The sequence below is a fragment of the Dendropsophus ebraccatus genome, chromosome 5 (genome assembly GCF_027789765.1).
Source record: "Dendropsophus ebraccatus isolate aDenEbr1 chromosome 5, aDenEbr1.pat, whole genome shotgun sequence".
NCBI lineage: Eukaryota > Metazoa > Chordata > Amphibia > Anura > Hylidae > Dendropsophus > Dendropsophus ebraccatus.
Window position 1 is genome coordinate 57,403,783 of NC_091458.1, and position 27,901 is coordinate 57,431,683.

The 27,901-nt window shown below is 45.0% G+C and overlaps 1 protein-coding gene across 1 annotated transcript; it reads right to left on the reverse strand.

Annotated features, from left to right (window-relative positions):
* Positions 1-1,511: 1,511 nt before the first annotated feature.
* Positions 1,512-27,901, reverse strand: SLC48A1 (solute carrier family 48 member 1). Its single transcript, XM_069970262.1, has 3 exons — positions 27,664-27,901; positions 4,173-4,340; positions 1,512-2,815 (listed from the first exon to the last, which is right to left on the reverse strand). Exons 1-3 carry the CDS (start codon positions 27,794-27,796, stop codon positions 2,679-2,681), a joined length of 438 nt encoding a protein of 145 aa, XP_069826363.1. The 5' UTR covers positions 27,797-27,901; the 3' UTR covers positions 1,512-2,678.

The window sequence follows — 27,901 nt, forward strand, 5'->3', positions numbered from 1 at the left end:
ACTCTGATGGATCTCTGGTACCTCATCCCGACAGTACAGAGAAGTCCTGGAAATACAAACGGATAAGAGGAAACAATAGGCTGCTGCTTTCACAATTTCAGAAAACTTGGACACAGTATCATTTCTGGGAAAGAGCGGTTCACACTTTTCCTGTAAAGACCTCAGGAACTTTCCAAAGTTTCTTAACTTTCCCGATATATACAAGCGGCTCCTTATAAACTGTCCACATGAGAAGGATACCTCCAGCACAGACACGTAGCGGAGGGTTACTCATAGTGACCAACTCTGCTGTCTTTTTTTTCAACATATGTCAGAAAACAGACATTGCTACTTACAGCCGCACCAGTCAGTACTGAGTTCCAGGCCTCGTTCACACAGTGCAGTTTTGATGCAGGGTATTAAATGTTTACTTAAGCAAAAATCAATCCTACAATATAGAGATTTTTACTTTCTTGATCCCCATTACAATGTGAGGCAACACTTAACTGCTGAGTAATGGTTACAGTTTCAGCTTCCTTCCTTGCAGCTGTTTATTGTGAATGCAGAAGCCTGGCTGCTCTGATCAGCTGATAGGGGCCGCCAAGCAGTCTGCAATATATAAGGGAGTAGCTTCACTGTAGAGACGATAAAACTCTAGACGCTATCCTCAGAACATCTGCTTCCTATGTGCTACACCAGCAGAGCTACCCATAGTCCTCAGTGACACACCAGGAGCCATAGGGCTGTCCAACCTAAGAGAAAGTTACATCACCTACAAAACAGGACAACATCTATTTGTTGCGACTTTTTAACGTTTACATGTGTAAAATTCAGTGCAAAGGACTTCTTTTGGCCAGCGAAGGTACCCAAAAAAAAAGTTGCAGAATTTTTTCACCTGTAAATGAGATATTTTTCAGCTGCAAAAGAAACATTACATGTAAGTATAGAATTCCAGTTTCTTTGTTACCACTTACCAATTACAGTCCATAGGAAATGTATACAGAAGTTACATCAAACAGATCAACCGCCTGGTGGTGACAAAGTTACATGTAAGAATAGGAACAGCGTTCTGCTCAGAAAAGGGGAATCCAGTCAAAATAATCTTGTGATAAGTCACTGAAAAAATATAAAATCTTTTGCCCTATTCCTAAATGAAAGGGACCAACATTATGTCAATCCAACCAATGTCCCAATTCTATATAGTCTGACACTGTCTGTACAAACTAATAAGGTGTTCCTGCACACTGTACATACATCTGCGTATACTGCTTTTCAGCAAGCATGCAGACAACAGAAACCGGATCAGTCCAAGGGATGACAGCAGGAAAGTAAGAGTTTATAGAAATGTGGGAAAGCAGGAACTGTACCAGAGAAATGGACACACATTCTACAGCACCTGCTGAAAGAAGTCATTAGATCCCTGTGCACTGGAAGCCAATAGACTGAAATGGGGGGAAAAAAAAAACTTAATTACCATTTCACGTCAAAAACAGCACAAAATATTTACTTCATGTTTGAGAGTATTACAACTGTGAGCAGAAAGTGAATATTTTATTATTTGTAGTTCTGTTACACACCAGAAGTTTTCAGCTGGCCATATGTATTGCCTTTTTCCTACCCTGTAGGCTTTTATAACCCCTTTTTCTTCAAGGCCACGTTCACATCTGCATTCTTGCACTGTTGACAGCACAAGTAGCTCAACACTATTATTATTGTTAAACTGACAGAAGCTTTGACCTTAGTGGGTCCTAGTATAAGACAATGGGGTCAGTCAGGGCACCATGTGGCTCAGTCTTATGATGGATACTGCACAGCGTCATGGTGCTTGTTATGATGCCAGTGACCCCTTATGCCCCCCCCTCCTCAATGCTTTCCTATTGGGCAGCTTTAGAAGGGTACATGCACCAATATTATCAGAGATAATACATAGCCCTAGCCACATTTTGGTAGACAAAAGAAACACCCTAAGGACTAGTAAAGAGAATCTCTTAAAAGTTCAGTTTTATGAAACAATGATTCCGATTTCAAAACAATTTGATCGATCTCCAAATGATACGTCAAAGCAGACACACGTAAATGACCAACATTCATGGCACAGATCATCAGAAACTACACCTCTACAAGTGTTACACACCAAGATGCCAATGCACTCCCTGGGCAGCCGTAGTTTACAACCCAACTTACTAAAAGCTTTTTTATTTTTTAGAAATTTTGGAGGACAAACTCCAAATCCATTATTTTATAGTTACACGTGGACATAGTGATCTGGAAAGCTGCATTTAAAAGAAAGTAAAATCCTCGCTCTGTGGTGTAACCAGGTAAACAACACCTCTTCATGAAGCCATGTTCAGCCTTGTAGAGTCACCAGACCTTATCAATCCATTCTGGCAGAGCCGCGATAAAGTGACTGTGCTGATTAGCTCTGTCTGAGAGGAGCAGCGCTCAGGTACTGCTCAAAAATCATTGCAAATTCTATAACCAGAAGCAGTTAAAATAATACTTGTTATGGAGGAAGTAAGTGCAGAAACCAATATAAGAATGTGAATGCAATGTTCATCTTCACCAAGGCTCCTTTGGTTCCTTTGTGTAGTTTCCTTCAAAAGTCATTGTGGAAAAGCTGAGCAGAAGACAAGGAGCTTGTTATATATTCAAAAAAACAATAAAAAAAAATCCACTTTTAGTCACTAGAGATTAGTGTGTCAGAAGTCACTGAGGATGCTGATATCAGCAAACTCTTTCCTGTAGCGGTATGAGTAGAGGCCCAGCAAGAAGGACCACTTCATGGACATGAAACTCCATACACAGGACAGGTAGTAACTCTTTGGATCAATGAAAGCTAAAAAGGGGGGAAAAAAAACAGATATGAGAAACGGATATAAATGTATTAACTACAGATGAGTGAACTTACAGAAAGTTCAGGTTCGCAAGAACCTGTTGTCTCCAGGCTGCGAGAGTCAAATGTCAAGCCAACTCATCTCTATGATGAATGTATTAAATGCAGCCATCTATACAGTTACAAAAACAGAGAAATAAAAATTCCTATTAAAACAGAAATGCACCAAATGATATTATCCCTAGTATATGTAAGGATTTTGTCCAGAAAACAGTTCTATTTTCCTGCCTTGGTGAAACATACAGATCACAATGTTCTCATATAGGGAGATACAGTCTCGTGTGCAGTGTCACCTGATGTTGAGTATTGTACTTTGATGTGGGAGTGACAAGTAAAAGCCCTTTTTCCATTGACGTGTACATTTATAAAGAGGTTGTCGAGTTCAAGCGTAAAGGCAGAAAAAAAAAAATATAACACCTTCGCATTAGCTTCCTAAATGTAAAATTAAAGGGGATGTCTAGACAAAAGCAAAATTTGCTCCCGGGCTGGAGGGTGGAGAAATATAATAAACAGGTGTTTCTCTGGTCAGCTGCCAGCACTCTTAGAGCTGCACTAGCCTACATCTCTACCAGGTTGTAAGCAGTGCCAACCCTACAGGACCTGCCCCGAGCAGTGGCTGCAGTGATGTCCTAGTAACATATCAGTCAGATTACGTGGGGACTTTATGGCAAAGAAAACTTTTTCTTTAACCTTTTCTTTACCAGTAAGTATGATCTTTTTTTTTCTGTGATTGAAAGTAAATGTGATCACTACGTTAACATTAAAATCACTTGGAAATCATTGGTTACAGTTTTCAATACTTTTTATAGCAGAAAGTCTAATACACTTTAGTAAGCTGTACCCACTAGTTGTGGTCGGTTCGGCCACCCGCTCTTGCTGCAGCTTACCCCTCCCTATGAAGGGCACAGGAACACTTGGCTGTGCAGAATGTTCTTGTGTATGGGGAAGATGGGCGGGGAGATAACCGGTGATGAGCGTGAGTTTTTTAAGGTGTATGGCCAGCTTTGGTGTAGCTTACTCCCAGCAGTAGTGAATAGATGCAGATGCTCCTGAATACCAGTTACTCTGTACATCCATTTTATGCCCTTTGTAACTACAACCTGTGCTACATGTGCCCTAGGGGGAGCAATATGCCAGGAATGGGACACTTTCCACAGTGAAGTATTCTTCACCAAACTGTTCCTGTACACAATCTATTTGCCTTTCCCATTAGCACACAGACAACTGTGACCTTGTTGGCTCCATTACATGTATGCCTTCCTTGTTACACTGGGTGCTTAGACAGGGCTCGGATACTTACACTGATGATTAGATATGGCTAAAGCGAGGAATGTGATGAATGCTATGACGGCCAGGATAAAGAAGAAAATCCCAATACAGAGGAAGAAGCGCAGCCCCTTCAGCCATGTTCTCCAGAAGTCCTGGACATACATGATATGTGTGATGAGAGCCCATAGAGCCAAGACACCTGCAAACAAATAAAAAATAAAATGAGACCTATGTATTGTTAAGAGATCACCATTTACCTAAAATACTTTCCCATAACCAAAACATGGCTGATAAGAATACAATCCTTAAAATCTGCATTATATTTCTACAGATTATGCTGCAGAAAAGCAGCTGGATCCTCAGCAATATCCACACTTGCATATTTTCAATACCCGTAGGCATTGGTGGGGTTTGGACAAGCGCCAGAGCTAAGCTATTATCTGCCCAATTAGGCCAATTCATGTACAACCCCCTGCAATAAAGACAATGATCAGCCGAGGAGCCGAACATCCGTGCCTTTCATCAGGTTATAAAATCAACTGCCAGCAGCTGATTAGTCTTTAAAAAAAATAATAAAGTTTTATACTTACCTCTCCACACTCCCCGGTGTCCTCCAAGCTTTTTTCTGCTCACAGCAGCTGTCGCTGAAGCTTGTAAGCCAATCACTGGCTGCAGCACTGTCCTGTCTAGGTCATTGATTGGCCACGTGTCACTTCAGAGACTGGTGTAGAAGCTTTAGCAACTGCTGTGTGAAGCAAGGAAAGTCTACAAGGACATCAGGCAGCACTGAGAGGTAAGTATAAAACTTTATTATTTTCTGAATAAAGCAATTAATGCACGGACATCGTCAACATTGTCCATGCAGCCCTTGCCAAACAATAATCGCCACCTAATTGGCTCTGTAAAAGAGCACCGATCTAGCAGATTGGCGCTCGTTTACCTGGCGTATCGGTCCATCTAATATGGCCATAAGACTGACAGAATTTTTCTGGTTTGTTGTTTGAGCACTTTATTCACTACTGCACCAGCTCTACTGCCTGTATACACTAGATTATTAAGGATTCATTAAAGTATATTTAGATGTTGCAAGTTTATTACAGATTTTAGTTTCAATCATGCCAAGTGTCAGTACAATAGTTGTGTTATAAGGTTTGTTCACACAGGCATAAATCATGCTGTTTTTGACACAGAAATCACACAGATTGAGTCCCATTGAACTGGAGGAAACGCTTTACGGCTGGGTTCACACTACGTATAGTTCAGTCAGTATTGTGGTCCTCATATTGCAACCAAAACCAGGAGTGGATTAAAAACACAGAAAGGCTCTGATCACACAATGTTGAAATTGAGTGGATGGCCGCCATTTAATGGCAAATATTTGCTGTTATTTTAAAACAACGGCTGTTGTACTGAAATAATGGAAGTTATTTACTGTTATATGGCGGCCATCCACTCAATTTCAACATTGTGTGAACAGAGCCTGTGTTTTTAATCCACTCCTGGTTTTGGTTGCAATATGAGGACCACAATACTGACTGAAATATACGTAGTGTGAACCCAGCCTAAAGTAGTGATGTCACTTCTTTGAAGTGTGATTCAGTGCTGAAGGTCCAACTGAAGTGAACGGGAGCCCTAGTTCAACACCCCCCACGCTGACCGAGGGGGGTAATGAGGGATCAACGAGAGCTGCAGCTCTTAACATGGGCATGTTTTATTTCTGAATGTATCCTTTCAGAGTTGGGGGAAGACTCTGGGAATTAAATGAACGCCTCATCGTGTGGGGCTATGTCAGTGATGGCTAACCTTGACACTCCAGCTGTTGCTTAACTACAATTCCTATAATACCTGGGCAGCCAAAGCCATATCTTTGGTTGTTCAGGCATGATGGGAATTGTAGTTTTGCAACAGCTGGGGTGTCAAGATTAGCCATCACTGGGCTATGTTGTTTGTGCAAGTCCCACTGAAGTCACTAGGAGTTACGCAGATTGCTACAGCTGTTTAAGGGCCCTATTACACAAGATGATTATCGTGCGAAAAATCGTTCATGTTTAAACGATAATCGTTCTGTGTAATTGCAGGCATTGATCGAAAAACCGTTCGTATGTTGTTGATCTAGATCTGAACCTAAAATTATCGTTAATCGCTCACTGTAATTCCATATTCGTTAGCTCAAGTTCTGCATTTTTTCACTAATCGTTCAGTGTAATTGCACACTGGTCATTGTTTTGCTGGGATTAGAAGGAGTAAACGATCATAGAAACGATTGCAATAACTATCGTAGTAACGATTGTAACTAACGATTATCGTTCTGTGTAATATGGTGAACGATTTCAGGTTAACGATAAACAACCTCAGGCTTCCTGATCACCTCTGGCCAGAGTGGGGGGGTCCCAGAGTAGTTATACCTCTTTAGGAATATACTTACAACCAATATAAACAACATAGGAAATTACTCAGCATCTCCAAAACTGTATAAAACAGCACATGTGAAAGCACCCTACAGACATCACATGGATGGGAACATGAATCAGCTAGAATCATTGCACACATTGTATTCCAACCTTGCTAACTCATAATAAAAAGGGAACAGATTCTGAAATTGTAGTGTTTTTCCTAAAACAAGGTAAACTATATAGTGTGACCAAGCAGATTTATTTTTTAGGAAGTTTGAAAGTGCAAAGTCATGGTGTGGATCCTTGTGCACACATCAGCTGATCTCGCTGCAGGATCAGACCCTGATCACATCTGTTCTAAAGATAAAGCCCAGATATATGCAACTGTATTCCATACAGACCCAGTGTCATCCACTGGCTGCCATGTTAAATATAATGCCACACACTTTTTTCGTAGAGGCTGACTATACAGGAAAGTGCTGGGTAACTCCTGGGATTCAGCACTGAAGAAAGTAGTTTATCATTAGTCCTGGGGCAGAGACCAGAAGTCATCACCTCTCCCACACTGAGAGCCTGTGTGGGAAATATAGAGAACGGGATAGGAAAACATTCGGATCAGGGGTAGAGAAGACCTGGATGAATATAGCACTACTTGCTTCTTGGTTTTTGTGAATACCAATGCAGTCCCTCTCTTCGATGGTTCCAGCATGTATCATTGTGTTGATAGATATCTAGGGACAATCCCTTTAAGAACCTTTAAAAGAGTCAGCTGGGGGGGGGGGGGGAAGTTATACAGATTTGTAAATTAGTTCCTAAATTAGTTCCATTAAAGGGAACCTGTCACCCCCCGTACCGGGGTGACAGGCTCCCGACCCCCCGTTAGAGACCCCTATACTTACCTCATCCCGCCGGGTCCCGCTTCTGGATTCGGTCGGGTCCCGGAGATCTCAGCCGCTGCAGCCCGGCGCGCGCGCTGAGAGATGAGTCCAACACCCATAGAGAATGACAGGAGAGTCCAGCGCTCCGTCATTCTCTATGAGCGTTGGACTCATCTGTCAGCGCGCGCGCCGGGCTGCAGCGGCTGAGATCTCCGGGACCCGACCGAATCCAGAAGTGGGACCCGGCGGGATGAGGTAAGTATAGGGGTCTCTAACGGGGGGTCGGGAGCCTGTCACCCCGGCACGGGGGGTGACAGGTTCCCTTTAAAAAAAACTAAAGTCTTCCAGTACTTAGCTGCTATATGTCCTGCAGGAAGTGGTGTATTCTTTCCAGTCTCTGCTGCCACCCCTGTCTATGACATGAACTGTCTAGAGTAGGAGACGTTTTTTTTTATATGGATTTGCTCTCTCTCTAGACAGTTTCTGAAAGGGACAGAGGTAGCAGCAGAGAGCACAGTGTCAGACTGGAAAAAATACACCACTTCCTGCAGGACATACAGCAGCTGATAAGTAGTGAGACTTGAGATTTTTAAATAGAAACAAATTACCAATCTGTCCTCTGGAGTACCCCTTTAAACTCTCATTTCCGTAGTCAGATCTTCTTTACCGTGAAGAAACTTGGTACTTGCACACAACCAAATATATTTATGTATGAATAACATATGGGTGTAACTCCTTAAAGTTTCTCACAAACTGAAGAAACAATCCCCAGTGTCTATCTTTACAAGGATTACACCCTCTATAATTTTTCAGCTATTCAAAAGAACTTGCAATTCCCCAAGTAAACGTTACAATAGTCTTGTCTCCCTCCCAGGCTGAGGAACGCCATCATTTGGAAAGTATTATGTGTAGGAGGCCGGAAATATCAGAAAATAAGGGAGATCTTCACAGTCAGCATATTAATGGGAGTGGAACATCACAGCCTCTTATGTGCAACAAGAAGAAAAACACTGGTGTTATTTTTTAAAAATTACTATGTGATCTATATAAAAAAAATGGTTACTGTGGACCTAATGCTAGTAATTGGTGTGCATGTCAGCAATCTGCCCCCCACTAATCGGAAGTGTATTACACACCCTGTGGATAGGTGATAAATGTCATTGGGTGTCCTGTGGAGAGAACCACTATATCTGTTAATCAGACACCACATTATGGGTGACAAAGCCACTGCAGGTATCACAGCCCTCACAGGCATCGTGTAACAGATAAGCAGCTCATCTGGTAAATGATTGTCATTATAGCCTATGGGTCACTGGGGCGTTAAATGGCCGCTAACAGCAGCATTCATCTTCCAAAGACTATAATCCCTCCATCTAACAGATACATCCTAACAAGCTCACAATTGATCTGTTAGAAGGTGTTTGCCCCACAAAAGAGACACATACCCTACCCTGCAAATAAGGTATAGGGTCTCATCAGGGTGGTCTTGGATCCCATGGAGCAGTAGTCATACATGCCACTCTATAGATGCTCTCCTATCTACCTCTAGCCCAATAATCTGAAAAGAAGAAGTCCGGCAACAAAGTAAAGTTTAAAGTATTTTATTGCCCCACAAAAGTTATACAATTTACCAACATACACTTATTATGGGAAATGCACATGGATTTATCAAAGGGTGTAAAATTTAGACTGGTGCAAAAAGCTCAGCTTTTAGCTCTGGTAAAATGAAAGCTGTGATTGGTTGCTGTGGGCAATTTGCACCAGATTATAAATCATCCCCCCCCCCCAAGTGTTTTTTTTTCTTTCTTTCTGTAGTTACTACTGCATCAAGGCTTCACTTCCTGGATAAAATGGTGATGTCCCGACCAGACGCCCAGAGCTGTGTGGGCTGTGGCTGCTGGAGAGGATGATAGCAGAGGGACACTGGGCACTGGAGGGACACAGAGTGTCCCCCTGCCATCATCCTCTCCAGCAGCCACAGCCCGCACAGCTCTGGGAGTCAGGTCGTGACATCTCCATTTTATCAAGGAAGTGAAGCCTTGATACAGTATTAATTGCAGGGGAAAAAAAGCACTTTATAAGCATTTCCCATAATAAGTGTATATTGGTGATTTGTATAACTTTTGGGGGGCAATACAACACTTTAATAAAAATTTTTGTCTGACTTCTCCTTTAATGGAGCTGCAAGTTGCATGTCAGACCTCCGCTCTATTGAACTCTAATTTAATCAGCTATCTTCTTCCAGCCCATAAACCTGATTGAAGCTGCAGTGCGCATATCTCACCTCCGCTTCATTCAAAGAGTGTGGAACACAGGAGCTCTGTTCTGATAATTGGTGCAGGTCCCAACATCTGTACCCCACAATTAAAACCTCAATTTCTATCCTCCAGGGAGGTGATGAGTGTCATTCATGGGCAATATGCTTTAAATAGGCCCTGTTTTAGGTGACTGATAGCTCTCCTTAATACACAGCACCCAGCAAAGCAGAACAGAGCCAGTAGGAGGAAAGAGTTTAAAGGATAATTCCACAAACTTGTTTTTTATTAAAAGTTATTTAGATGTGTCTATATAAGGGATGCACGATGCACCGAAATATCGATACTACTATCGATATTTCGGGCAGAAAAACGGTTTGATACCAGGATTTCCTGGTATCGATACTTTATGTTAATTTGCATAATAGCGCAGTTTAACATAAAGTATAGAGCAAAAAACACGGCCGGTGGCTATCTGAGCGCCGGCCGTGTTCTCTATGTGCCGCCCTCTGTCCCCACCTGTCACTTCCTCCACGCTCTCTCTCCCTCCGTTCCCGGCGGCACCAATTTCAAATAGCCGGCACATAGCAATTGCTTGTGCCGGCTATGTAACTGTGTTGATGCCGCTGTCACACTGACAGCGGCATTAACCCCTTCTGAGCCGCTCCGTATGCAGCAGGGGCGGCTACTGTGTGTAGCAGACCCCCGCTGCCGGTGTCTGTCTGATAATAGGGTCCGGCTTAGCCAGACACTGTTATCAGAGAGATGATTTATGTGGCATGTGGAGCTGCACGGAGGAGAGCGGGAGGTCCGGGAGAGGAGAACGGAGAAGGCTGGAGGCGAGGAAGCTGAAGACGGAGAGCGGGGGTCGGGGAGAGGAGGACGGAGAAGGCATATGTGAGGAGGACAGAGAAGGCTGGAGGTGAGGAGGCTGAGGAGGGAGAGCGGGAGGACAGAGGAGAAGGCTGGAGGTGAGGAGGGAGAGCAGGGGGTCGGGGAGAGGAGGACGGAGGAGAAGGCTGGAGGTGAGGAGAGGCGGGCCACTCCATCTGGCTGCACTGTGAGGTGGGGGCCGCAGGACTGTGAGGAGGAGCGGCCGGGGCCCTCAGATAACTCCCGGGCAGACATCAGTGGGGGATGACCAGGAGGTCTCCCGTGCTCTGACGGGGCAGGGGGGCTGTAACCTGCAGATTACCCTGCCGCCTAAATCCTGGTCACCATGCCCTGAAAGAAGGAAAAGTGTGTGTGTTACATGACTACAGCCCCCACCATCCCCAAATAGCTGAAGTGTCTGTGCTACATGACTACACCCCCCACCATCCCCAAATAGCTGAAGTGTGTGTGTTACATGACTACAGCCCCCACCATCCCCCTGGTAGCTGAAGTGTGTTACATGACTACAGCCCCCATCATCCTCCTGGTAGCTGAAGTGTCTGTGCTACATGACTACAGCCCCCACCATCCCGCTGGTAGCTGAAGTGTGTGTGCTACATGACTGCAGCCCCCACCATCCCCAAATAGCTGAAGTGTCTGTGCTACATGACTACACCCCCCACCATCCCCCTGGTAGCTGAAGTGTGTGTTACATGACTACACCCCCACTGGTAGAGAATACAGCGTGCTGTGTGGTGTTACAGGTAGAGAATACAGAGTGCTGTGTGGTGTCACAGGTAGAGAATACAGCGTGCTGTGTAGTGTTACAGGTAGAGAATACAGCGTGCTGTGTGGTGTTACAGGTAGAGAATACGCGCTGTGTGGGTGGGAACACAATGAAATGATGAAAGTAATGCAAATAATTCAGTAACACAATGAAACTGGAATGTGTGAACACAGCCTACAGTCATGGCCAAAAGTTTTGAGAATGACACAAATATTATATTTTCACATGATCTGCTGCCCTCTGGTTTTTATGTGTGTTTGTCAGATGTTTTTATCACATACAGAAATATAATTGCAATCATATTATGAGTAACAAAAGCTTATATGGACAGTTAGAATGAGTTAATGCAGCAAGTCAATATTTGCAGTGCTGAACCTTCTTCTTCAGGACCTCTGCAATTCTCCCTGGCATGCTCTCAATCAACTTCTGGGCCAAATCCTGACTGACAGCCGTCCATTCTTGCACAATTAATGCTTGCATTTTGTCAGAGTTTGTTGGTTTTTGTTTGTCCACCCGTCTCTTGGTGATTTACCACACGTTCTCAATGGGATTAAGATCTGGGGAGTTTCCAGGCCATGGACCCAAAATCTCTATGTATTGTTCCCTGTGCCATTTAGTTATCACCTTTGCTTTATGGAAAGGTGCTCCATCATGCTGGAAAAGGCATTGGTGATCGCCAAGCTGCTCTTGGATGGATGGGAGAAGTTGCTCTTGGAGGACATTCTGGTACTATTCTTTATTCATGGCTGTGTTTTTAGGAAAGACTGTGAGAGAGCCGATTCCCTTGGCTGAGAAGCAACCCCACACATGAATGGTTTCAGGATGCTTTACAGTTGGCATGAGACCAGACCGGTAATATCGCTTACCTCATCTTCTCCGAAAGGGCTGTTTTCCAGATGTCCCAAACAATTGGAAAGGGGATTCATCAGAGAAAATGACTTTACCCCAGTCCTCAGCAGTCCACTCCCTGTACCTTTTGCAGAATATCAGTCTGTCCCTGATGTTTTTTCTGGAGAGAAGTGGCTTCTTTGCTGCCCTCCTAGCAGGGCCGTCTTAACAGCATTATGGGCCCCTGGGCAGAGGTGCGAATGATAGAGGCTGCACGACACATCCGGGACACAGGCAGTGTCTCTGTACCCCACTGCCTGTGCCCGGAGGATGACGGGAGCACGCTGCCTGGAGATCAGCTGCTGGGGCCGGCCGACGGGTGAGTTCCGGGACCGCCCGCCCCTTCTATCGCCGCTTAGCTGAGCCAATCAGAAGCCCAGGAAATTGCTGCTCATTGCACTATCCTGGGCTTCTGATCGGCTCAACTGAGCAGCGATAGAAGGGGCGGGTGGAGGGGTTCGCTCAGGGCCGCTCACTATGCATATGCATAGTGAGCGGCAATAGAGGGGCGGTCGGGACGGCTTCCTTGCTGTGCCCGGCACTGCTTGGGAGCCGTCTTCGCTTTATAGGACACACTTAGTTTGTCCTCCCACTTTGGGAGAAAAAAAAAAAAGTGTCTTATAAAGCGAAAAATACGGGTATGTGACAGCGGGCAGGAGGCCCTTAGGACGCAAGGGCCCCTGGGCAGCCGCCTACCATGCCCAATGGGTAAGACGGCCCTGCCTCCTTGAGACCAGGTCTTGCTCCAAGAGTCTCCGCCTCACAGTGCGTGCAGATGCACTCACACCTGCCTGCTGCCATTCCTGAGCAAGCTCTGCACTGCTGGTAGCCCGATCCCGCAGCTGAAACACTTTTAAGATATGGTCCTAGCGCTTGCTGGTCTTTCTTGGGCGCCCTGGAGCCTTTATGGCAACAATGGAACCTCTCTCCTTGAAAATCCTGATGATGCGATAGATTGTTGACTGAGGTGCAATCTTTCTAGCTGCAATACTCTTCCTTGTTAGGCCATTTTTGTGCAGTGCAATGATGACTGCACGTGTTTCTTTAGAGATAACCATGGTTAACAGAATAGAAACAACGTTGCCAAGCACCAGCCTCCTTTTTAAGTGTCCAGTGGTGTCATTCTTACTTAATCATGACAGATTGATCTCCAGCCCTGTCCTCACCAACACCCATACCTGTGTTAATGGAGCAATCACTGAAACATTGTTAGCTGGTCCTTTTAAGGCAGGGCTGCAATAATGTTGAAATGTGTTTTAAGGGATAAAGTTCATTTTCTAGACAAATATTGACTTTGCATATACTCTAGAATGTTATAGTGATCAGCTTAACAGCAGTTACTTGCAAATTGCCATTTTAAAAACTGAAGCAGTAGACTTTGTAAAAATTAATACTTGTATCATTCTCAAAACTTTTAACCATGTCTGTAGATGTTCTGTAACAGCTTTGGGCAGGAAATGGGCAGGGTGGAGGACTGTGATGAACAGCTGAGGGAAAGCATTGCATTCTGAAATCTGTAGTCCTGTATACAACCGCTCAACCAGGAAGTACAGAAACAGAATACAGAACAAAAAAAAAACAACAACAAATAAATGGATTTTTGGTATTTTCAAAACTGGAATAGATAGGTAAGTAAAGCTACATGCTTCTGCAGAAGTCGCACCCCCCCCCCTCTACCTGGAGTTCCCCTTTAAATAGCACCACTACCACTTTGTTCTAGCATTGGAGAATAAACATCTTGCAGCTCTGGGGTCCAGTGTTCAAATCCCACCGACATCATCTTTATTGGAGATGCCTTTTCCATTGGCGGCATTGGAAAAACCATTACCATAATGTATGTCAAGGGTGAAACTTTGTCAGGTGGAAGAGACCTCCTCCAACCAACCAGTGCAGGGCCCAGACAGAAAAATATCGCAAATACCATCCTGGCAAAGGCCAGGTCGGTTAACCGACGCCAGACACGGTATTGGTATTTTCATGGTATATAACCCAGCCCTACTAGAAAGCACCTTTTTATGCCACCATTCCCAAGACAGAGTCCAGGGAGACCCTATTATAGAAGCTTGGGGCTCAGTGGAACCCAGCCAGAGAGCCACTTATTAGCCAATTCCTTCCTGACAGACTTCTTCCTTCTCACTTGGTTAAAACAACCAGGTCCTTACAGAAAAATCAGATCATATCTTAGACCTATAAACTTCCCAGTTTTTGTTAGTGTTCCAGCAGAGCAGATGTTAGCAATGATTCTCTATTGCTACTAGTATATAACCTGCATATTCTGGGACCACCAAAACACAAAGCTAATTGAAAATGTTAACCACTGGCACCAAACTTCACCGGGGTCCTAGCCTGCCAGGTATGCTGCATATGAATGCAATGAAGGTAGGAATTAATACCGTCCTGAAGTGCACAACAGACTTATTGGCAGCAGATTTCCCTTATCTTGCAGAAAGCAGCTGTTTCTAGCAGAGCCAAGCAGAAAATATTCTATCCAGACAAAGTACATCACCTTCCAAGAACCCTGGGAGGGAATTACCAGAGAAACAGATCACTTACACAATCACACTACCACAACATAAATATTACCTATATTAAAAGGATACAAAATATATGTAATATACTAAGAGTAAGAACTAAGGGTACTATTACACGGAACGATAATCGGCCCTATCCGCCCGATTATTGCTCCGTATAAACGCAACGATCAGTCGATGACAGCGATCATCGGCTGATCGTTGATATAGGTTTGGACCTATAATTATCGGGCGCTGGCTGTGCATCACTACGTGTAATAGCGTCCTGCCTCAGCTGACAGGCCGCTCAGCCAATCACTGGCCGGGACAGATGCGGCCAGTGATTGTCTGAGCGGCCTGTCAGCTGAGACAGGCTGCTCTGAAGTTGGAGTGTGCGGGACCCGGGGAGAAGCAGAGCACAAGAGGAGGCCTGCAGCATGGACAGGTAATGTATACAGTTTGAGCAAGGGCTGCAAGGACATCAGTGTCCATGCAGCCCTTGTTAAACGATTTTTGGGCCGTGTAATAGGCCTAGTAAACGAGCGCTGATCTAGCAGATCAGTGCTTGTTTACAGTAATTATCGGGCCCCCATCAGCCCGTGTAATAACACCCCAAGTTAAACCCTTTATGGTCATTTTAAAATAATTAGTGAAGAACCAAAAAAGAAGAGTAATTTGACTTATGCAGAGGACACAATACAGTATGCTGAAAACTATATTTATTAGTGAAACAATATACTGCATTTTCTACTTTTTAAGCCAGGAAAATCTTCTTAAAAGTCAAGGGTCATCTTATAGGGCAGGTAAATGAAAAACTTTGACACCGGACTGGAGAATCTGCAGTCACTGCATACGGTGGGAGGGGGGGCTCAAAAGCGGCCACATACCTGCCGTATGCGGTGACCGTATAAAGGGAAGAGCAAGCTGCAGGTGTCCGGGGTATGAAAAAAAAGATATATACTAGAGTTGCGTTGTGTACAGAAGAACACACCTCTTTCACCCGTATGGCCTTTTCTTGTATCCTACCAGTATTACTGTACCTCCATCTCTGCCTCTCAGATCTTCCTGATGTTTTATATAATTTTTTTTATTCGGTGTGCATTGGTAGAGTGGTAGTCTTATACGGCAAGTATATCCCGAACGCTATATTTTAACTGGAAAAGTTGGGGGTCGCCTTATATGCAGGAAAATATGGTATGTGTATTTACAAAAGCGTATCATGTCCTCATTCAAAAAGTTACAATTTAGAAAGTATGAAAAAGGTAGAGCCCCTAATGGTCGGGGATGTCATCCTGTAAGGCCCTACCTACCAAACTAGGGGACCGCTGGGGTGCACTATACCTGACTGGATATCCCTTCCACTCACAGATCATCACATCAAGAGGAGATGGAAAGAATAAAGATAAAGGAAAAAACCGGAGTTACTCACCGGTATTGTAGTTTCCCCGAGTACATGACAGCACCACCAGAGAGAGGGACTCCGCCCCCCAGGGACAGGAAACCTAGAGAATAAAAGGAAAGGCCCTCCTCTCCACCCTCAGTGAATATCCGAGACTGAAGAGAGCCTTATAATTTTTAATCATGCATATACACAGTGTACAAACATATAATCATAATATAAATTATCCATCTTGCTTTCAGAATAGGAAACACTTCCTTATCTATGAACTGTTAATAGAACCCCCTAGGTGTTCACCCAGTGAGAAATAGAGTATTAAGGGGTGGGAATGTAATGGTGCTGTCATGTACTCGGGGAAACTACATTACCGGTGAGTAACTCCGGTTTTCCCCATCGACATGACAGCAACACCAGAGAGAATACCAGAGAGGAATTCAGGGTGGGACTACAGCTTGCAAGACCCTTCTACCAAAGGAAATATCAGAAGTAGAGGACAGATCCAAACGATAGTGACGGAAGAAAGTGTGAGGAGAAGACCAAGTGGCAGCCTTACAGATCTGCTCTAGAGAGGCATCTCCCTTCTCTGCCCAAGATGTTGATACTGCTCGTGTGGAGTGAGCCTTAAGAGAGAGAGGAGGCGAAAGACCAGTGGAAACATAACATAAGCTTATGGCCTGTCTGATCCAGTTTGCTAGCGTACCTCTAGCCACCTTGTTCCCTTTATTGGGACCAGAAAACTGTACAAATAAATTTTTTGACTTCCTAAATGGTCTAGTGATGTCTAAATAGGCAAGGACTGCCCTCCTAACATCTAAACAATGATACTCTCTCTCTTCCTCGTTTGTGGGTTTATCAAAAAAGGAAGGCAAAACCACTACTTGGGACCTGTGAAAACTAGAAGCAACTTTCGGAAGGAAAGCCGGATCTGGGGTAAGTATAATTCTATCTTCTAGAACCTTTGTATAGGGTTCCGAGGCTGAGAAGTGAATCATCTCACTTACTCTCCTGGCCGACGTTATTGCTACCAACAGGACAGTTTTTAGAGTTAGCAATTTTAGAGACGTCTCTGCTAGCGGCTCAAACGGGGCTTTTATTAGTGCTGAGAGAACTATATTAAGGTCCCATGGAGCCACTCTATTAGTGATCTTAGGACAGAGTCTGGTTAAGGCCCTAAAGAATCTAACAATCCAAGGGTGTTTTGCTAACGGGTGACTGTATAATGCTCCTAGAGCCGAGACCTGTACCTTAAGAGTAGCTGCTTTTAGTCCTTTCTCAAGTCCTTTTTGCAGGAAGTCCAGAATCGCAGCCAGGTTCGGTTTGTCAAGGTCTATTGTCGTGGTGCCTATAAAAGTAAAATATGCCTGCCAAATCCTAAAATAAATTTTACATGTTATAGGCTTTCTACTTTTTTGTAATGTCGTGATGACTGCATCCGACAACCCTTTACCTTTCAGGATTAACCTTTCAAGAGCCAGGCCGTCAAGTGGAGCTTGTCCACTTGTGGGTGCTGAACTGGCCCTTGAAGAAGAAGATCCGGACGGTCCGGGAGAACCCATGGGTCGGAGATGGACATCTGAGTTAGGCAGGAGAACCACGCTCTTCTGGGCCAAAAGGGAGCCAATAGAATCACCCTGGCCCTGTCCTGCCTTATCTTCCTTAGTACCCTTGGAAGAAGAGGTAACGGCGGAAAGGCATACAGTAGCCTCCACCTCCAAGTCTGTGACAATGCATCTATTGCTAGAGGTCGGTCCCTGGGAGATAGCGAACAGAACTGTGTCACCTGCCGGTTGGCTTTTGTGGCGAATAGGTCCACCTCCGGTATTCCCCATAGGTCCGTGATCATGTGAAATACTTCCGGGTTCAGTTGCCATTCTCCCTGGTGCAGTGAATTCCGGCTGAGGTAATCTGCCCTGATGTTTTGTGTTCCTTTTAGGTGAACCGCTGATAAGGATAGTAGATTTTTTTCTGCAAAGGAGAATATTTTGTAACAGAGGTCCAGCAATGCTGTACTTTTTGTGGTTCCTTGCTTGTTTACAAGCGCCACTGAGGTAGAATTGTCTGATAATATTTTCACGTTAGAGTTTTTTACATAATGTTTTGCCGATTTTAAGGCTTCTAATATTGCTGCTAACTCACGATAGTTTGAGGATCTATCCCTGAAAGATCCATCCCACCTACCCTGGAAGTCCAACTCCCCTAAGTGTGCTCCCCACCCCCTAGGGCTGGCATCGGTTGTGACCAAAATTGGAGAAAATATATTCCAACTTAAACCTATTGTGAGATTTTCCTCTACTAACCACCAGGAAAGACTATCTGTGACTTCATGGGGAATGACTGTTTTTTTATCTAATCCTTTGGGAGACCCATCCCACACTTCCAAGAGGTGTTTTTATAAAGGTCTACTGTGGATTAGGGCCCAAGGTACTGCTGAGATGGCTGCAGTGAATAGACCTAATAGAGACATACCCTTCCTGATGGTTACTCTGGGGTTTTGTAGTACTGCGGTTACTGCATCCTTTAGGTTGCGAGTTTTGTCTTCTGGTAGGTAGGACTTTTGAGAAGATGAGTCTAAGTCTATTCCTAGGAATCTTTTTTGCTGGGCTGGGGATAGAAAGGATTTTTCATTATTTACCATCCATCCTAGCTTATCTAGAATATTTAGAGTTCTCACTATTTGAGTATTTAGTTTTTGCTCTGACTCAGCTACCAGCAAAAAATCATCCAGGTATGGAATGAACAAACCTGGACCTTCCCGAATGTGCGCTGCCATCTCTGCGATTATTTTGGTGAAAACTCTCGGGGCTATTGCAATTCCAAAGGGAAGGGCCTGGAATTGAAGGTGACACAGGTTATTATTAATCCGTATAGCAATCCTCAAGTATTTTTGATATTGTTTGTGTATGGGTACATGCAGGTAGGCGTCTTTTAAATCAATGGAGGCCATAAAGCAATTTTTCTGTAATAAATTTATTGTGGACTTAATGGATTCCATTTTAAATCTCTGATACTTTAGGAATTTGTTAAGGGGTTTCAAATTAATAATGACCCTAAAGGATAAATCGGGTTTTTGAACTAAAAAGAGTGTAGAGTAAAACCCCTGTTCTATTTCACAGTGTGGCACAGGGACAAGCACGTCCTTATCAATAAGAGAAATCACTTCTTTCTCTAGCGTCTTAGCCCCTACTTCTCCCATTTGGCTCTTCGTTATTACGAATCGTGTGGGGGGCCGGGAGATAAAGTCAAAGTCCACACCTTCCTGAATGTATCTCAGGACCCAGGAGCTGCCACAGATCTTCTTCCACTCCTGGGCAAAAAATCTTAATCTACCCCCCACCTTAATCCCAGCACTACTGGGTAGATGGCTTTTTATAGGTATCGGATTTTTGGTTGAAGAGGTAGCCTCTTGATTTACCGTATCCTCTACCTCTTCCTCCTCTGTCCGATCCTCTTCTACTGAATCCACCCCTACTTTGGGGACGAAAGAATCTATAGGCGTTTGGCTGAAAGGAGGAGGGAAACCCTTTCTTTTTATCTCCTGCCTTCTCCAATAATTTGTCCAGTTCTGACCCAAACAAAAATTCTCCTTCACACAGAAAGCTGCAAATTTTTGCTTTTGCGACTGCATCGCCAGACCAGTTCTTAAGCCAAATAGCTCTTCTGGCTGAGTTTGATGATGCTGCTGATCTGGCTGAGAATCTGAGCGCATCGGCTGAGGCATCTGCCAAAAAAGAGGTAGACTTCTTAAGTTGAGCCAGGGAGGATAGAATAGTCTCTTCTGACTCCTTGGCCTTAATTGCATCCTCCAATTGTGTTAACCAGACTAACATTGACCGGGCAACACAGGTACCGGCTACATTAGGTTTAAACGTAGCCGTAGATGACTCCCAGGCTTTTTTAAGGTAACCATCCGCTTTTTTGTCCATGGGGTCTTTTAACGTGCCTAGATCTTCAAAAGGCAGCTGAGACCTCTTTGAAACCTTTGCAATAGCTGCGTCTATCTTGGGGGGCCCCTCCCAAGATGGGATTTCCTTTTCGTCAAACTGATATTTCCGTTTTACGGCTCGAGGAATAAAGCCTTTACGGTCAGGTTTTGCCCATTCTCTATTAATCAGTGCTGATATGGTTCTGTGCACCGGGAACACCCTTCTTTTCTTGCATTCTAAGCCACTGAACATGATATCCTGTACGGATCTCTGTTCCTTCTGCTCCTCAATCTCCATAGTGGAGCGTACCTCCTTAACTAGAGTGTCCACATCCTCCACTGAGAATAAAGGCTTCCCGGAAAGTTCATCATCTGAATACTCCGCCTCTATCTCATTAATAACCCCCTCTTCAAACTCATTGTCTGCAAGGGCTACTGCTTCCTGAGAGGTACTTGGAGTAGCGGGGTTAGGAGCAGAAACAGGTGCAACCGCAGGAGATACCTGAACAAGGGATTTTTGGATTTCCTCTTTAATTAAATCCCTAAAAATAGAAAAAAATAATTCCTGAGAGAGCTGCCCTTATTATATTACTTAACATAATAGAGAAAACAGAGAGAAGGAGAAGAAATGAAAAAGAAACCGTCTCACTTCATGGATGATAGAATAGAGGATATATTAGGTGTTTCTGCAGCCACCATCTTATCAATGCAGGATTCGCATGTTGGTCTGTCATAATCTGTAGGCAGTCTCCCCTTGCAAATTCTACACTCCTTCTTTGCAGGTCTAGATTTCCTAGCTTCCTCCTCCTATCAAAACACATTTCATTCAGTAATGTAAAATACAGACAGATACTGCTCACCACTCTGTGTCTCCGTCTGTTACCCTGGATTTCTCTGCTGGCCCAGCAGCATCCTTCTTCCTCTCGCTCATGCTGGCTGGCACACAACAAAATCACTCTGAGATGCTGGCCACCACCTCACTCCAGCACGATCTGCAGCTTTTGAATTCCCAGTGCTGCCTCGCTTCCTGGTGCCCGGCGTCTGACGTCACTTCCGCCGCGCGCTCCGAGAATCCCGTGACGCGTCACCGCGCGTCACTTCCGGGTATACTTCCGGCCTCCAGGACGGTGAGTGTGGGCTTATGGACCCAACTAGGGCCCGTTTGAGACTCCCCTTCGGCCGCACCGAGCCACCAGGGATTAGAGGGAGCTCCAGCATGCTACATCTCCAGGCTCCCTGCAGGGACAGGAAACCACTGAGGGTGGAGAGGAGGGCCTTTCCTTTTATTCTCTAGGTTTCCTGTCCCTGGGGGGCGGAGTCCCTCTCTCTGGTGGTGCTGTCATGTCGATGGGGAAAAAATTTTTCTTTTATATCAGGGTCTCAGTGGTCTGAATGAACTGTCTGGATTTCCTATCATCAGTCAGGGCGAAACAGTCACTTAGAAGAGCCTTTTTCATCTTTTCTGTCACAGACAGGCCAGGTTTTATTCTGACAGACAAGTATCCTGCTCCGCAGTTATACACTCACCTGGCCTGCTCATCGACGGACTCTGGACATTCTGATAGACAAGTATCCCAGGATCCATCTGGTCAACTCCTCAAGACATAACGCTCTGCTCCTAAAGACAAACACTGAAGACAGCTCATACCGCCTCTCCACATAATTCCCTGATGAACCCATAAACCACAGTATGGGGGAAACACGCCAGACTTTGCACTTTCAACATTGATGTGAACCTCTGCTTTAGAATATTAGTGTGTACCTATCTTCCTTTCTTTGGCATAGATATATCAGTGACCAGGCCGGATGGGACATGACTAATCCTTGATATATAACTCATTTTTTCGCCATCTTTATTCTTTCAATCTCCTCTTGATCTGACGTCTCCAAGTGGAAGGGATATCACGTCTGGTATAAGTAGGTAGGGCCTTATAGGAAGACATCACCGACCATTAGGGGCTCTAACTTTTTCATACTTTTTTTTTCTAAATTGTTACTCCTTGAATGAGGACACAATACGCTTTTGTAAATAACTATATTTATTAGTGAAACAATATATATGTATCATATTATGTTTTGTCCATTAGGTATGTCAAATCACTCTTCTTTTTGGTTATTCAGCAAAAAAGCTGGGCTTTGCTGGGATTTTGCAGCCTAGGGGAATGCCTCATGGGCTTTTGGAGCTAATTTGCCTATTAACTGAAACAAGGATCACTCATTGCAGGAGGGGTAAGGCAGGAGACAAGGTCCCCATATAGCTTAACTTTTGTCAGCCATACTCGTCACTTGCAGTTTTGCCATCTGTAAAGGTGCATTGGGCTCCCCTGACCGACCACCAACAGATGATGCCGGTGGAGATAGTGGTCTGGTGTAATGAAAATTACTGCCTGACCCCTTTGTTCTGTGAGATATAAGCCACAGGCAGAGCTCTCTTAATTCTACCATGTCCTTAGGGCCCTATTCCACAGTAACAATAATCGGCCGGATCGGCCCCATTTGGCCCGATTCGGCCGATTATCGTTCGGTGAAATAGAGAGAACCATCAGCCGATGATCGTGTCATCGGCTGATCGTTCATTTAGGGCCAGACCTAAAATCATTGTTCCCCCACCGCGCATCGCTACGGTTGAATAGCGGTGCGTGGCGGGCGACCGCGATTTGACAAGCAGCAGCAGCATACATTACCTGTCAGGCTTCTTCTCCGTGCTGTCTTCATCCCCGAATCCCGCGCGCTCTATCTTCAGAATGGCCGGTCAGCTGACGGAGCTCTCAGCCATTGGCCTGTCAACTGACCAGCCATTCTGGAGATAGAGCGCACGGGACCCGGTGATGAAGACAGCGCGGAGAAGAAGCCTGGACAGGTAATTATGATGCTGCAAGGGCTGCAAGGACATCGGTAACGATGTCCCTGCAGCCCTCGCTCAACGCTCATCGGGCCGTGGAATAGGACCCTTAGATTGCACAATAAAAAGCTAATGACAGATCCACCTTCATAATAAATTGACATTTCGGGGGATATTTATTAAGACTAGCATACTTGTATGCCGGTCTTAGTAAATTCGTCCAGGAAGTGGGCTTCATCTAAGAGGTGCATGCTTGTCAGAGGAATTGTGCAAAAATCTGCTCTGGAACAGGGGTAGACTTTTGCCTGGTTTACAGCTGTTCCATGAGTAACCCTAATAAATGAGGCATGGGACAAGGCTGTGCCTCCTCCCCCCTCTTCCCCACCCATGAGCTGACTGGCGTACGCCACAGAGCAGGTAACAATCTCCCCCTTGTTCTGAAAAGCAAACTTTCCAGCAGTGTCCTCCTTATAGACAAGAACAGAAACATAGAAACACAGAAGATTTTTGGCACAAAAAGCCCACCTGCTCCATTTAGTCTGCCCTTTAGGATTTCCTTTCTTATTATCTATATATATATTTATTTATATATTTTTTTTTTTCCCTCACATTGCTTCTGATCTTTCCCCCAACTAACCTCTGAGTCCTCTTGTTTTGTTTTTTTATTAAAAACAATTCCTTCTAGAAATTTATTTAGTCCTTTAACATATTAAAAGGTTTTAACATGTCCCCCCTTTCCTCCAGACTATACAGATTTAGATTTGCAAACTTCTGACAGGTCATAAATGTGTATTGGTAGGGGTCCGGGTGCTGAGACCCCCTATGATCACTAGAACGCCTGCTCTGCCCATTCTGCTTTAACAGCTAATGCAAGCATGTATGTTTGTAATGGAAGCCTATCGAACTTCCGGAAAACAGAATTACCAGGAGTTCTATAGGCTTCCATTATAATTCAGTCGACTGCTTCTTATAGCAGTTATAGTGGAGATGAAGGGGGCAGAGCGTGAGCTGCTGAGTATGTCCACCCAGCACTGAGACCCCCACTGATACACACTTCTGACATGTTGCTACAACATGTAAGAAGTTTGTTTTAATGATAGGTACCCCAATATGGTGGATGGCCTGAAGCATAAAACATTTTTTTATCCATAGACAAGATAACAGTGAAAGGCCGCAAATGAATATAGAGTGGTAGACGGCCATTCACAATGAGGCGATGCTTACCTTTTCCTCTCCTCATATTTGGCCCAATCAGTGGTTGGAATCCATCTGTTGGATTCTGTAGGCATGTTCCATCCTTTCCCATATGCAATTCGTTGATAGGGTGCCCCCTAACAGAGCATGGTATTGTGCCACAAGATGTCTCTCAGCCTCTGTAGTGCAGGGTTTGGCTAGTTTTAGGGTATACATGCTGCTTCCTTTAAATGCTCAATGGACAATGTTACATCCATTTGTGACTGTATACTGATACTGTACAGGATTCAAAGGCTCTTACAGTATATGCTCAGAAATGGACCAACACACTCACTAGTAGACTATGACACTGAACTGAATGGACAAGGCTGGGGTAAGTGACTATACGTGGAATCTCTGCCAGTATGCTGACGCATACCCTGAATACAGGCTACTTAATAAGTGTGAACATCCCCTTATGGCTTACACACAAAGCCATGGAGTGGACTGGATTCCACCCAGGAACATTTTCCACAGGAGGTTTTGGGAAAGGCTTCCCTCATCACCAAGCATGGATCCAATCCTGAATTGGCATAAATATACGGCTCATGCAGAAAGCTATTATTTTCCTGGAATAGCAATTTATAACCTATTAACAGGACTTTACTTTCCTTATCTTCTATTAACAGAACTTGCATTAAAACATGGAGTATAACCACAAATTAAAAGGAGGTCATACGTGTAATAATTTATTTTTTAGCACACATGTGTCTGTAGATATACACAATAACTTCTTTCCTTTCCAATGTCTCTTTTCTCTGATATACCAGCATGTGACACTGCAGGGCCAGGGGGTAAGCATACAGTCACTTGGTTTTTCCTATAACTATCACACACAGTGAGGGAAATACCCTTGCCAGTTCTCTCTTGCTTCTTCTCCCTTTTGAAAGTTCTAAACCAGTGCTTCTCAAACTTTTCCTACTGGAGCCTCACCCAACAGACCAAGGCAATGCCTGGGCCTCACCAAATTGACCAATAGGGCATGGGCCTCACCAAAGTCCATTTATAATCTAAAAATACTACTAGGGCTACCTTTCCCCCTATCTCCCAAGCTCTAGATACCAATGAAGCAAGTACTAAATAAATTATAACGTTGCTAAAATGGAGATTTTTGCAAACAGCAAAAGGACTGTGCAGATTAAAGTTACTTAAAAACTGGCTCTCCAGCTGGGCCTCACCAACAACTAGGGTGCACCTCACTGGTGAGACCCGCCTCAGTTTGAGAAGCACTGTTCTAAACAATGTGCTCCTATTCTCCCAACTGTTTGGGGTCCTAGCAGTGGGACCCCTTTACATGTGACGTTTGTGGCATAATGAAGGAATACACCACAATCATCTTTCATTGAAATACCCATGTAAGTTACAGCACTGCATTCCTCAGAGTAATTCTGTCATTTATCTGTCTGTGCTTCCATAATGTAGAAATGCTTTTATTTTTTAGTGCAAGGTGTTATGGAGGCTTTCCCAAGTTTCTGGAATGCTTTCTTGCTCCCCCTCTTATCCCTGCTTGATTGACAGCTAGAAGCTGAGCTCCAGAATCCAGAATAGGGATAGGAGGGGGAGCAAGGAGATAATCCAGCATGCAGCAGATCAGGAGCTTGGGAAAGCCTCCTTACACAACTCAGGGGGCCCTGATATTACAGACTTTTTTTTTTTTTTTTTTTTTTACAATTTCTTGATTTTTAGATTTTCTGACAATTCAGTTAAATAGTCATGTGGGAGTGAATATCAGGTGATGGGGGCGTCAGGTGGTGTAAATGTTTTGCATTGGGGGTGTATATGCCTAATGCTACATAATCATCTATTATGTGACTACTGTAGAGACAGGAAGTGAAGCGCTAAGCCAAGGGCTTCCCTCAGCTAATTGTAGGGATCAGGGGTCTCCGCAGCCAAACCCTAACCAATAAAAACTTTTCATATATCTCCAACACGTCAAAAGTTTTTTGTTTTGTTTATTTCAATAAAGTAACATCGAAAGTAATAATTGTTGGCGTAGCAGCCTCTACCACCACTCTTCAGAAAGCTGACAGCCTGCCCAGTGTGGTCATCAGATGTATGGGGGCATATATACAGAGCTGTACAATCTACTAAGGAAGAGAAGCTGGATGGGTCACATGGTCAGTCTTTACATCAACGCCACTAACTAACTCAATATTCCTCAACCTGCAGAACTATAACTCCCATCAGCCCAAAGGGTGTCTGGGCAAGATAGGAATTGTAGTTCTGCAACAACAGGTGACTCATGTGTATGACTGCCAGTGGGCGTGTCCTGTGGTCAGGTGATCTCAGGTGCAGGCTGTCATACACCTGGACTCATGTGACTGCCCTGCTCTCCAGCCTGTCCCATTCCTACAGCACCTGTCACATCCCCAGCAGTGGCAGCACCCTGATCCCACTCATCCCCGTATACACAGCGCTCCTGTATACACACACCACCCTCCCGTATACACACACTGCCCTCCCGTATACACACAATGCTCTCCCGCATACACAGCCCTCCTGTATACACACACTGCCCTCCTGTATACACACACCACCCTCCCGTATACACACACCACCCTCCCGTATACACACACCACCCTCCCGTATACACACACCACCCTCCCGTATACACACACCACCCTCCCGTATACACACACCACCCTCCCGTATACACACACCACCCTCCCGTATACACACACCGCCCTCCCGTATACACACACCAACCTCCCGTATACACACACCAACCTCCCGTATACACACACCGCCCTCCCGTATACACACAATGCTCTCCCGCATACACAGCCCTCCTGTATACACACACTGCCCTCCTGTATACACACACCGCCCTCCCGTATACACACACCACCCTCCCGTATACACACACCACCCTCCCGTATACACACACCGCCCTCCCGTATACACACACTGCCCTCCCGTATACACACACTGCTCTCCCGCATACACAGCCCTCCTGTATACACACACTGCCCTCCTGTATACACACACACCGCTCTCCCGTATGCACACACACCGCTCTCCCGTATGTGTATACACCGCTCTCCTGTAAACACACACTGCTCTCCCGTATACACACACTGCTCTCCCGTATACACACACTGCTCTCCGGTATACACACTGCTCTCTCGTGTATACACACACTGCCCTCCTGTATACACACACTGCTCTCTCCTGTATACACACACTGCTCTCTCCTGTATACACACACTGCCCTCCCGTGTATACACACACTGCCCTCCCGTGTATACACACACTGCTCTCCCGTGTATACACACACTGCTCTCTCCTGTATACACACACTGCCCTCCCGTACACACACACACTGCCCTCCCGTACACACACACTGCCCTCCTGTATACACACACAGCCCTCCTGTATACACACACTGCCCTCCCGTATACACACACTGCCCTCCCGTATACACCGCTGTGTGATCACTCCCGCAGATGCCATCCATCCATCTGTATTCTCAGTGTGACCTGAGACACCACAGGATGACATCATCCGCCTCCCACCTGCGGCTCCCCACTCACAGCCCCTACCTGACAGGCCCCCCATGGCCGCAGTCCACGGCTGTCCAAAGGCCACATTCCACGCCAGGAAAGCCGACACACCGAATACGGTGCCCACCGAGGCGTAAACGATCCGGATCCAGAGCTGCTTGGTGACCGCCATGGGGACCCAGGGGTGCGCTGCTCCGACACCACAGGGAGACACCTCGCTCCAGACCCGGGGTGCGCATACAAGAGCACTCTCCTCACGTTCAGCGCCGATAGGGCA